General features: G+C 38.2%; 1 protein-coding gene across 6 annotated transcripts in view; it reads left to right on the top strand.

Annotated features, from left to right (window-relative positions):
- DPY19L3 (dpy-19 like C-mannosyltransferase 3) overlaps positions 1–12,592 on the top strand; it is an 80,044-nt gene that overhangs the window by 30,233 nt on the left and 37,219 nt on the right. For all 6 annotated transcript variants that reach the window (XR_002735114.1, XM_023229047.1, XM_023229042.1 and 3 more), the window contains exons 6-8: positions 504–649; positions 2,399–2,522; positions 3,066–3,200. Coding sequence is in view for 5 of the 6 variants with exons in the window: in XM_023229047.1 (XP_023084815.1) it covers positions 504–649; positions 2,399–2,522; positions 3,066–3,200 (405 nt within the window). In the remaining variant the exon portion in view is untranslated. The remainder of the gene's footprint in view (positions 1–503; positions 650–2,398; positions 2,523–3,065; positions 3,201–12,592) is intronic.

The following is a 12,592-nucleotide window of genomic DNA, read 5'->3' as shown; positions in this document are numbered from 1 at the left end:
GGTTTAGTAGAAAATCAGCAATACCGTATTTTTTCCATGTGTATTGTGAACTTTATATTTTGTAAGATATTGCTTTATGTTTACATAAGATAAAAGGTTTTTGTACATAGATGCTTCCTGGCTTATACATGTATGTGGCCTAGAAGCTGATAAATACTTTCATTTGGAAATGTGTAATCAGTCCTGATGGATCTTTGAGATAAAAAAATTTGTAAAGTCAGCAAATCACAATGACTACTTCTCATGTGAATGAGGTATCCTCAGACTGAGTTAGGTATAAAACTTTCTGGAGTAAAGAGTGAAGCCAGACTTCTCACGGACTTCCTTCCCCTGTCTCTTAGTGGTGGGAAGAAAGGCTGCCCGAACAGGTGAAAGTGTGTAGGCTTGCTGCTTGGAATTAGGGGCAAGCTCCTGCATATTCTGTTCCTACTGTCATGTTTTAAATGGCACTAAGGAGGGTTAGGGCTTACCTGACAAACTTGTTTTATTGTTCCCTTTTACAGAAATATTTAGAGCCGGTTTATTTTTATATTTACACCTTATTTGGGCTCCAGGCGATCTATGTCACAGCTCTCTATATAACCAGCTGGCTACTCAGTGGTACGTGGCTGTCAGGACTGTTGGCAGCTTTCTGGTATGTCACAAATAGGTGAGTTGGAGTCAGTATGCTTCTTTTCTTTCCAAAATGTAAGTGAAAATGAAGTCACTTCATTTCCAGCTCAGAGAAATTTCTTCTGCCACATTTGATTGGTTGGGAGCATTTTCTCTTTGGTTTACCTGGTGGTTTACTCAATTTTTCTTGTTTAGTTAGGGAGAAAGTGCTGCTTATGTATAATTCCAGCTGAGGAACAGAGAGCATTGAATTGCAAATCAAGAAAATCATTCATAATAATCCCAAACCTATTATCTGTTTGCTGTGTGATCAAGATTTCTCCAGCCACATGTCCCATCTCTTAAAGGGTTTTTTTAAATTGACAAATCGTAATTGTACATATTCATGGGCTACATAGTGATATTTCAGTACATATAGAGTGTATAGTGATCAGATCAAGGTAATTAGCATATCAGTCATTAAGAAGTTTTTGGGTTCTTTTTGCTCTTTTTTAAAGCCAATGAAGATTTTTAAAAATTTTATTTATTTAGCGGTTGTTTTTGTTTTTTGTAGAGACAGGATCTTCCTGTGTTGCCCAGGCTGGTCTTGAACTCCTGGCTTCAAGCAGTCCTCGCACCTTGACCTCCCAAAGTATTGGGATTACAGGCATGAGCCACTGTGCCTTGCCTAAGAAGTTTTAATTGTATCTTCACTGTCAACCTTAATAGGGTTGTATATGGCTCTCAATTAGTAGAGCTTAAAGGTGTACAAATGCAAGGGCATTTTTGCCTTATTTAATATCTACTATTATAAGCAGTAGAGCCTTATGAAATCACATTTTTAAAAAACATATTCAAGACCATTGAGTTATTGCCTGACCTACAGTGGCAATACCAGTATTCAAAAGGAGTCTTAAAACTTGAGCATGAGTTCTAATACAGGTTTTATTTTGTAAGTCTAAGCAAATTACTTGTTATTACAATCCTATTGGGGGTTTACTGTATGCCAAACACTTTACAATATGCGTTATATGTCTTCTTCTAAGAACCCTATAGAGTAGATACCATATTATCCCCATTTTAGAAATGATAAAATCGAGGCTTAAAAGGTTACATTTTGTATATAGATATAGATATACATATATCTATATCTATATATCTTTTATATGAGATATATGTAGATATAGATACATTGATACATTGTTTCATATATATATCTCTTTTATATAGAGGTATATGTAGATATAGATACCTTGTTTGGTATATAGACACACACACACACGTATGTTTGTGTTATATATGTGTATCATTTATTGAATGCCTAGTATGTGTGGGGATGGTATACAAAGATGAAAAATCTTACCCATACTTGCCCTCTTGGGGTTCACATTCTAGAGAGGCAGGAAGTTTTTTAAAAATACTGTCAATGACATATTTAAGACTCAAGCATAAAAAACACCAAAAAAAATAGAGAGAGAGGGAAAATGTTGATTGCCTCTTGACACTAATGAAGTTAGGGAGAAATAAAAGTAAGGGTTTGGTTTGATACATTTGTGAGTAGGTCTGACCTGGGCTTGAATCCCAGGTGCTAAGGGCATACCCATGGACAGAGCACTTAAATGTTCTCTATGCCAATTTTATGTTACAGGGATGATGATGATGATAAGGACAGTTATTGAGAACCAGTGGCCAGAATCGGATCTTAAGTATACTTGTCCTTAATGTAATATATCTTTCACTGAGGAAGTCTTCAAAGAAATTATTGTAAAAGCTATCACTTTGGCCATTTGTGTTTTCTTTTGTACAGAATAGATACCACAAGAGTTGAGTTTACCATCCCACTGAGGGAGAACTGGGCACTGCCATTCTTTGCAATTCAGATAGCAGCAATTACATATTTCCTGAGACCAAACTTACAGCCTCTTTCTGAAGTAAGTGTTTATAAAATTTCATATATTTTTAATCCCCCAATTTTATATATGAAGCTTCAAAAAATGTGATGTGCTTAGTATCCCAATGCATGTGAATAGTTCTTATTCCATGACCAATTTTTAAACTTGAGTTAAATTAAGTTTTCTTTTCCTGAGCTTTTTCCTACTTTGCAAAGAGAATGTTTTCATTTTTGATGTTAAAAATGTACTCTACATAATCTACCCTTAAATAGTTGCAGCAAACCCACACACGATTTCTGCAAAACTGTCAGAATTTTTAAGCCCTTGCTCTTGAGATGTGATTTGATGTATTATCGCCTCCATAATAGTGTGGAATACACACACCGTATGTGAATATTTATATGCAAAGTGTCACTTTATGATAGTTAGAGCTTAAATAACAAATGCAAGGGTTTTCAGAGCAACAGTTTATGGTTTTTCTGTTTGGTTTATAGAGATACTGGCTGCTCTTGAGAAAACTTGTCTGCAAGGTTTTTTTATTACTAGAGACATGTAAATTATACAAAGGTTTTCTTTTTACAGAGGCTGACACTTCTTGCCATTTTCATATCAACTTTTCTCTTTAGTCTGACATGGCAATTTAATCAATTTATGATGCTGATGCAAGCATTAGTGCTGTTCGCACTGGACTCCCTGGACATGCTGCCAGCAGTGAAGGTGAGCTTTGCTTTCTTTTCTCACTTGAGATTTTCGCCATTTAGTGTTTTTATATCATAGAATGAGATGAAAATATGCAAGTACTTATGGTAAAATTGAAGCTGTTTCTTAGATCTCCTGTAAATTTGCTGTGGCCAGTTGAAGCTGAGTAATTTATGAAGCCTAGTTTGACCATCTTAACTTTTATTCTGCTTTATTTTGGAGCATAAGTGCCTAGGTCAATTATTATTTATAGAGATGACTTTAATTTTAAAATATAAAATAGCTCTTTTAAGATTTCTTACTGTGTACTGCCGCTTTTAAAAAAGAACTCAATAGGTATATAACAGTTTTTTTGTAGTACTTTATAAAATTTTCAGTCACATTTAACTAATATGGGATGTGAATCCCTGTTGACTGGCTGAAAGTCACATGTGAAATAAACCCATCTCTGTCTCCTAGTGTCTGCTGCTGTCATTTAATCACATTTTTTCATGTGCAAAAATATGATTTTATGTATTGTGTACAGTTTTAAAATGCCTTATAGTTACTATTCTAAAGTAGTAATAACTTAAATATTTCCCAAGTATAATAAAATACTTTCTCCAGATCTAAGGCAGCAGTGTAGCCCAAGGATTTGCTCTCATTTATTCCATATCAAAGGAGATGCAGTCAGCTTCCATAACGGATTGAGTCTGAATTAAGAAACATGAAAGCCAACCAGCAAATACACATTGCCTGTCTGCTGAAACACTGTAATCAGATGGGCACTACAGGAAATGCTAATATGTGTAGTAATTCATTGTCGTAGCCACAGTTTGCCTTTTAGCTTGGGAAACAAAGGTTATACACATCAAGAACAGGCAGACAAATGATAGCTGCTAATTAGCAATACTGATATATCTAAAAGAAGAAAAGTTATTTTTAGGCAGAGAAGTGTTTACAGAAGTGAGAAGCTTGAACTGGACCACCGGGATCACAAACGAGAGTAAAATTTGGGTGGGATGTCAGGGGTAGGGGCAGAATAGGAAGGTGGAATACAGCAAGAGCAAGTATATAGGACAAAGTTTATATATGTATATAAAATGTTTAGTGTTTCTGCGGGTGTGCCAGTGGCCACTCTTACACTGCTGGTAACCTGTACACTCTTATAATCCTTCTTTAGTGTAGTTTCACAGCAGGTATCAAAAACCTAAAAATGTATTTGCCTTTTCACCAACATTTCTACCCCTATAAATTTGTCCTAAGTAAATAATCTACCATGTTCATTTTAGCTGTATTGTAATAAGAAAAAGCTGGGCAGAAAAGATAAAAAGAAATAAAACACTGGAAATGACTTGAGCCAGTAGCAATAGGGTATACTTAAATAAATGATGGCATATCTATGCAATCAAGTATTACATAACCATTAGTTTCCCCCCATATTTTTTTGGAAAAGCAAAACATAGAGGAAATGAGTAAAGGTTCTGGAAAAACACACAGTAAAGTATTAACAGTCAGCTACATGATTGATGTTCTGCATATTCCTTTTGTTCTTTAAATCTTTTGATTTTTTCTGATAATGAACATGTATCTCTTTTTTGTTTTTCTTTGAGATGTGAGTCTCACTCTGTCTCCCATGCTGGAGTGCAGTGGCGCGATCTTGGCTCACTACAACCTCCACCTCCCGAGTTTAAGCAGTTCTCCTGCCTCAGCCTCCCAAGTAGCTGGGAATGCAGGTGCATGCCACCACACCTGGCTAATATTTGTATTTTTAGTAGAGACAGGGTTTTGCCATATTGCCCAGACTGGTCTTGAACTCCTGACCTCAAGTGATCCACCTGCCTCAGCTTCTCAAAGTGCTGGGATTACAGACGTGAGCCACTGTGCCCATCTGAATATGTATCTCTTTTTTAATTAGAAAACAAAGGTACTGTTTTGGCTCACACAACATTTTAAAATAATATAGCTAATTTATATTTAGTTCTAAACTTTGTTCAACTTTTGCATTTGAAACTGTGTTGGTATTAGAAGTAGTTTTAAGTATCAGACTTTAAGGAGGAACATTATTACAATGAAAGGATCCTGAGTTATAAAACTAAATTGCAGCTATCAGCTCTGAAAGTAACTGGCTCTTTTAGCTTAGGCAAGTGATTTAACTTAGTTTCTTCATAAATTAGAATTACTTCTCTCTAACCATGTCAAATGGAAAAGAGTTGGAATAATTGGTATAGAATAATACAAATTCAGAGCTCAAGATGGTGACAAGAAGCAGTACCTTCTTCAGTCCATTTTGTCATCTTTTCATGAATGATGAAACTCTTACCAGCAAAAACTCAAGTTTCCAGTCAGAAATGTGAACAGAGTAAAACAGAACAGCAAGCATGTTATAAAGTGTATACTTTAGCTTAATAAAGACAAAAATATGGAGGTTAATAAAGTTTTCTTAATTTATGTGGAAACAAGACACATTCATGATAAATGCTTAAGAGATCATGTTAAGTACCCTATATGGTTCCAGACGAGAGGGGATAGAGACATTTCTCCCCGTTCCTCCCCAAAGTACATTTGAAACCTTAGACAGTATATGTATATAACAAACCTAAGAGGAATTTGAGAGGTAGTGAGAAGAAATCAGACTGCCTAGAGACCTTGAGACCAGAGGGAAAATTTGACAGCGAGTTTCTTGGGTTTTCTTTTTGCCCCATATATCCTTGACTGGGTGCTGAAGAAGTCAGAAACCTGGGAATACCAGTGGACTCAAACAAACAAAAAGCCTCCTCCCTCTAGCAAAAGGACCAGAAGAGAGGAAGCCTAACAAGACAGAAAACTTTCAAACATTAACTGCCTTATTCTAGCCAGATGCTACAGAAAAAACCACAGCCCCACTCCCACCTCCATCAGCAAAGTTCAGTGGGAAGCCTAGACTCCTACCCTTACCCAGCTGTCACTAGGCATGCCTCGCTTCCTGCCAGACCTGTGTCAGAGAAGTCTAGTGGGGAACCAGAACTTTCACCATCTCCCAAAGACATCTGTAAAGGCCGCTTGGGAAACCTGGACTTCAACTCTCACTCAGTGATAATGAGACATCGTGTCCCCTCTCTGTCAGGATGGTGTCAGAGGAGGCCAACAGGGAGGTTGAGACTCTAACCACCACCCAGATGTAATAAGCCTTTCTCTATCTACTGCCCTACCCCATGCCGTCGGTGGAGGCCATGTAAGGAGCAGTGGTGACGCACTTCTCTCTCTCCCAGCCAGGGATGTGTCAGCAGGGACCTGTAGTGAGCCTGAACTTTCACCTTCACCCAGCAATAAGGAAGCACACCTTCTGCTGACCCCCAGATGTCAGTGGAGGGCAAGTGGGCACCTTGGACTTCCATTTCCGTCTGGAAGTAAAGAGGCAGCACCCTTCTTTCCCCGTTGGCATAGCGTTGGCATAGTTTGAATGTTTTTGTGGTCCCCCACCAAATTTATATGTTGAAACCCAAACCCCCAAGGCAATGGTATTAGGAGGTAGGGCCTTTTAGGAGGTGTTTAGTGCCATTATAAAACAGGCACAAGGGAGTTGTTTCACCATGTGAGGAGGAGACAGCAAAAAAGTGCCATCAGTGAACCAGGAAACAAGCCCTCACCAGCCAGTGAATCTGCCGGTTCCTTGATCTTGGACTTCCCAGCCTCCAGAACTATGAGAAGTAACTCTTTTGTTGTTTATAAGCTACCTAGATTGCAGTATTTTGTTACATAGCAGCCTAAATGGACCAAGACACACGGTGTCACAGGAGGCCTGCTAACATGGCAGATTTAAATAAGATCCAGGGTCCCATAATGTAATAGGATACAGTTAAAAATCACTTCTTAGGCTGGGCACAGTGGCTCATGCCTATAATCCCAGCACTTTGGGAGGCCGAGGCAGGCAGATACTTGAGGTCAGTTTGAGATCAGCCCGGGCAACATGGTGAAACCCCGTCTCTACTAAAAATGCAAAAATTAACTGGCTGTGGTGACATGTGCCTGTAATGCAGCTATTCAGAAGGCTGAGGCAGGAGAATAGCTTGAGCCCAGGAGGCGGAGGTTGTAGTGAGTCGGGATGGGGCAACTGCATTCCAGCCTGGACAACGGAGCAAGACTCTGTCTCAAAAAAAAAAAAAAAAAACTACTTCTTATATTAAGAATCAGGAAAATCTGTCTTGAGTGAGAAGAGACAGTCAATAGATGCTAACACTGAGATACACAGAAATTGGATTATCTTACAAGGAATTTAAGGCGGCCATCATAAAAAAAAAAAGCTTCATTGAGCAGTTACAAACACACTTGAAGCAAATGAAAATACAAACTCTAAGCAAACAAGGAGAAGATACAAAGAATAAGCAAGTGGAAATTTTAGAACACAAAAATTCCAGTAATCAAAGCTTAAAACTCAGTGGATGGACTCAACAGCAAAATGAAGTGGTCAGAGGAAAGAATCAGTGAACTTGAAGATAGAACAATTTAGAAATTACCTAATTGGAGCAAGAAAAAATAGAATGAAACAAAAATGAACAGAGCCTCGAGGACTTGTGAGACTATAATGAAAAGTCTAACATTCAGGTAATCAGAACCCCAGAAGACGACAAGAAAAGAGTATACTGAAGCTGAAAAAAGTATGCAAATAAATACTTTTGGAAAAAATGTTGAAATTTCCTCAAATTTGGCAAAAGCTATAAACCTTCAGAATCAACAAGCTGAGCTAGTATCAAACAGGAAAAATCCAAATAGAGCCACACTAAGACACATTATAATCAAACTTCTGGAGAGTAAACATACATTTTAAAAAGTTGAAAGTAGTCAGAAAAATACTGTACCTATAGGGGAAAACCAATTTAAATGACAGTGAATTCCTCATCAAAAACCATGGAGGGGCTGGGCCCAGTGACTCATGCCTATAATCCCAGCACTTTGGGAGGCTGAGGCGGGTGGATTGCTTGAGCCCAGGAGTTTGAGACCAGCCTGGGCAACATGATGAAACCCCATCTCTATAAATAAAAAGAAGAAGAAGAATATGATCAGCCAGGCATGATAGCACGTGCCTGAGGTCTCAGATACTTGGGAGGCTGAAGTGGGAGAAATTGAGGCTGCAGTGAACTGTAATTGCACCACTGCATTCTAACTTGGGCAACAGAGCAAAACCCAGTCTCAAAAATAAAAAAATAAAAAAAAACATGGAGGCCAAAAGGAAGTGGCATAGTATTTTCAGATGGAGAAAAAAAGAACTGTCAAGGCCGGGCGCAGTGGCTCATGCCTGTAATCTTACTACTTTGAGAGGCCAAGGTGGGTGGATCAGTGTCAGGAAATCAGGACCATCCTGGCTAACACTGTGAAACCCTGTCTCTACTAAAAAAATACAAAAAATTAGTTGGGCGTGGTGGCAGGCACTTGTAGTCCCAGCTACTCGGAAGGCTGAGGCACGAGAATGGCATGAACCCAGGAGGTGGAGCTTGCAGTGAGTCTAGATCATGCCACTGCACTCCAGCCTGGTCGACAGAGCGAGACTCTGTCTCAAAAAAAAAAAAAAAAAAAAAAAACCTGTCAGCCTATACTCCTATACCTAGTTAAAATACCCTTCAGGAATGCAAGGGAAATCAAAACATTCTCAATTAAGGAAACTAATTACCAGCAGTCCTACCTTAAGAGAATGGCTAAAGGAAGTTGTTGAAACAGAAAAGAAATAAGGAATTTAAGAGCATCAGAAAGGAAGAAAAGGCAATGAAAAAAGTAAAAATGTGAATAAATATAACAGACTTTTCTTATTCTCTTGAGTTTCTAAATTATGTTTGAGGCTCGGCGTGGTAGCTTATGCCTGTAATTCCAGCACTTTGGGAGGATGAGGTGGGCGGATCACCTGAGGTCAGGAGTTCAAGACCAGCCTGGCCAACATGGCGAAACCCCATCTCTACTAAAAATACTAAAATTAGTCGGGCGTGGTGATGGGTGCCTGTAATCCCAGCTACTCAGGAGGCTGAGGCTGGAGAATTGCTTGAACCCAGGAGGCAGAGGTTACAGTGAGCCAAGATTGCGCCATTGCACTCCAGCCTGGGAGACGAGGGAAACTTCGTCTCAAAAATACAGATATATTATATTTGATGGCTGAAGCAAAAATTATAGCACTGTCTTATGCGGTTCTCTGTATGTAAAAGAAATACTTAAAACAATATAAAATGGGAAGGGTAATGAGACTTAAATGGAGGTTAGGGTTCTATGCCTCACTCAAACAGTTAAAATGTCCATACCACTAGTCTGTAATAAGTTATTAATGCATAATGTAATAGCCAGAATAACCACTTTAAAAAACTATACGAGGCGGTACATGAAAAAACAGTACAGATAAATAAAAATGAAATTCTAAAAATGTTCAGATAACCCACAGGAAGGCAGGAAGAAGAAAGCAGGAATTAGAAACAAGCAAACAAAAAAGAATAAAAGAGCAGATTTAATACCTAAAATAGCAATAATTACATTAAAGGTAAATGATCTAAATATACTAATTAAAGAGATGGCAGGCTGGATTTAAAAAGCATGACCCAACTGTTGTCTAAAACATATTTCAAATACAACAGTATAGATAAGTTGAAAGTAAAAGGGTGGAGAAAGATACAACATGCAAGTATTAATCAAAAGAAAGGAGTAGCTATGTTAATATCAGAAAAAGTAGATTTCAGAGCAAAGAAAATTACTAGGGACACAACAGAACATTATATAATGATAAAAGGTTTAGTGTACCAAGAAGACGTAGTAATCCTAAGTGTACCTGCACCAAACAACAGTACTGCAACGTGTGTGAAGCAAAAACTGACCGAACTGAAAGGAGAAATAGACAAATTCACAATTTAGTTTGAGACTTCAACACCTCCCTCTGGACAACTGATAGAACACCAGACAGAAAATCATCAGAGATATAGAACCCAACAACACCTTCAGCCGACAGAATCTAATCATCATTTACAGAAACTCCACCCAACAACAGCAGAATACTCATTCTTTTCAAGCAGTCACAGAATACTTACCAACATAGACTATCTCCCGAGCCATAAAACAACAAACATAAATGAATTAAGATTATAGAGAATATAATCTCTGATTACAATGGATTCAAATTTGAAATCAGTACAGAAGGATAACAGGAAATGTTTCAATACTTGGGAATTAAGCTCACTATTACATGTATAGTAGTAATAGCCAGAATAACCACTTTAAAAATATATAAAGATATACACTAAAAAAGAGTCAAAGAGGAACCCCTGGAGAGCATTGAACTCAATGAAAATGAAAGTGAAGCATATTTAAATTTGTGAGACACATCCAAAGCAGTATTAAGAGGAAAATGTGTAGCACTAAAATACTTACATTAGAAAAGACAAAGTCTGAAATCAGTCATCCAAGCTTTCACCTTAAAAAAGGAAACAAAATAAATTCAAGCCAGGAGAAGAAAATAATAAAGGGCAGAGATCAATGCTATTGAAAACATATGAATAATAGAATTAATTAAAAAGAGCTAGCTTGGTTGGGCACGGTGGCTCACACCTATAATCCCAGCACTTTGGGAGGCTGAGGCGGGTGGATCACCTGAGGTCAGGAGTTCAAGACCAGCCTGGCCAACATGGTGAAACCCTATCTCTACTAAAAATACAAAAATTAGCTCAGCGTGGTGGTGGGTACCTGTAATCCCAGCTACTTGGGAGACTGAGCGGGAGGATCACTTGAATCCCGTAGGCAAAGGCTGCAGTGAGCCGAGACCGCGCAATTGCACTCCATCCTGGGCAATGAGAGCGAAACTCCATCTCATAGATGGATGGATGGATGGATGGATGGATGGATGGATGGATGGATAGATAGATAGAGCTGGCTCTTTGAAAGATTAGTAAAATTCTGAACCTCCTCCTTAATTGCCTTGGAACATTAAAACTTTTCAATCTTAACAGACTTCCAAAGTTCTGAGTCTCAGGAGGAGTGGGAGGTGGGTGGGTGTTGAGTGCTTAATGGATACAATTCACATTACTTGAGTGATAGATACAGGAAAAGCCCAGACTTCATCAGTATATGTTATATACATGTAACAAAACTGTACTTGTACCGCTTAAATTTACACAAATGTATAAATCAAAGTTTTGAGCCTCTGTGGTACTATTTATGTGGTAGCCAGTATAGCATAGTGGTTAAGCACACAGAGTCTGCAGCCAGGCTGCCTAAGTTTGAGTAAGTCATACGTGGGTCATATGGAAAAATGTTTGGTATTTCATTAATGTTAAACAGATATTAACTGTGATTATTATGAATGGTGATAAGGAGCCTGAACACGATCCATTGAAGACAACTACAGTTAGTATACACAGAAAGGATATACAGTTGTCCCTTGAACAACACAGGGGCTACGGGTGCCAATGTCTTCCCCCCAGCAGTTGAAAATCTGCACACAATTTTTGACTCCCCAAAATCTCAACCACTAGTAGCCTACTGTTGACCAGAAGCCTTATCAATAACATAGTTGATTAACATGTATTTTGTATGTGATGCATTATGTACTATATTCTGAAAGTAAGCTAGAGAAAGGGAAATGTTAAATCCAAAGGAAGAGAAAATGTACTTACTGTTTATTAAGTGGAAGTGGATCATCACAAAGGTCTTCATCCTCATCGTCTTCACATTGAGTAGGCCGAGGAGGAGGAGGTACAGGAGGGGTTGGTCTTGCTCTCTCAGGAGTAGCAGAGGCAGAATAAAATCTATGTATAATTAGACTTGTGTTGTTCAGGGGTCAACTATATTATTGCCGCCTTGTTTCTATACTGTAGTGTACTAATAGAACCGGGAAAGAATATCCAGTATACCACTGATAATCCAGGACTTCCTAATACACAGTACTGCTCAATTTTACATTTTTGGCTGTTCATCAGCAATGTTTCATTTGAATGTATATAAAACTATACAATCTTGTTACACAAACTGCCCCTTTTTCTGGAAATAGGCTCACTTGATATAAAAAGAACTGTAAACATCAAAAAACACCCACAAATAAAGGCAAACAGAAAGATGTTTTTGGGAAAAAAGCATTTGTGAATGAGTTAGTATCCTTAAAGAGTTCCTACACATCCATGAGAAAACCATTTATAAACCGATGAGAAAAGGGAACTAAGGACACAAACACTTCCTAGAAAGAAGAGCATCAAAGAGTCAAATGCATAGGTACAAATTTAACACAAAGTGACAACTTATTGTTGAAAGTTTTAAACGCTTAGATTGGAAAGATAATGCATGTTCTTGGGTTGGAAGACTTAACTGTTGTTAAGATGGCAGTGCTCCCCAAATTGATCTACAGATTCAACACATTCCCTCTCAGAATCCCAGGAGGAGTTTTTGCAGAAATTGACAAGCTGATCCTGAAATTCATATGGAAACTCAGGGGA

Source organism: Piliocolobus tephrosceles, chromosome 21, assembly GCF_002776525.5.
Source record: "Piliocolobus tephrosceles isolate RC106 chromosome 21, ASM277652v3, whole genome shotgun sequence".
Lineage (NCBI taxonomy): Eukaryota > Metazoa > Chordata > Mammalia > Primates > Cercopithecidae > Piliocolobus > Piliocolobus tephrosceles.
The sequence above is the reverse complement of the archived record's forward strand: the minus strand, read 5'-3'. Positions and strand labels throughout refer to the sequence as shown.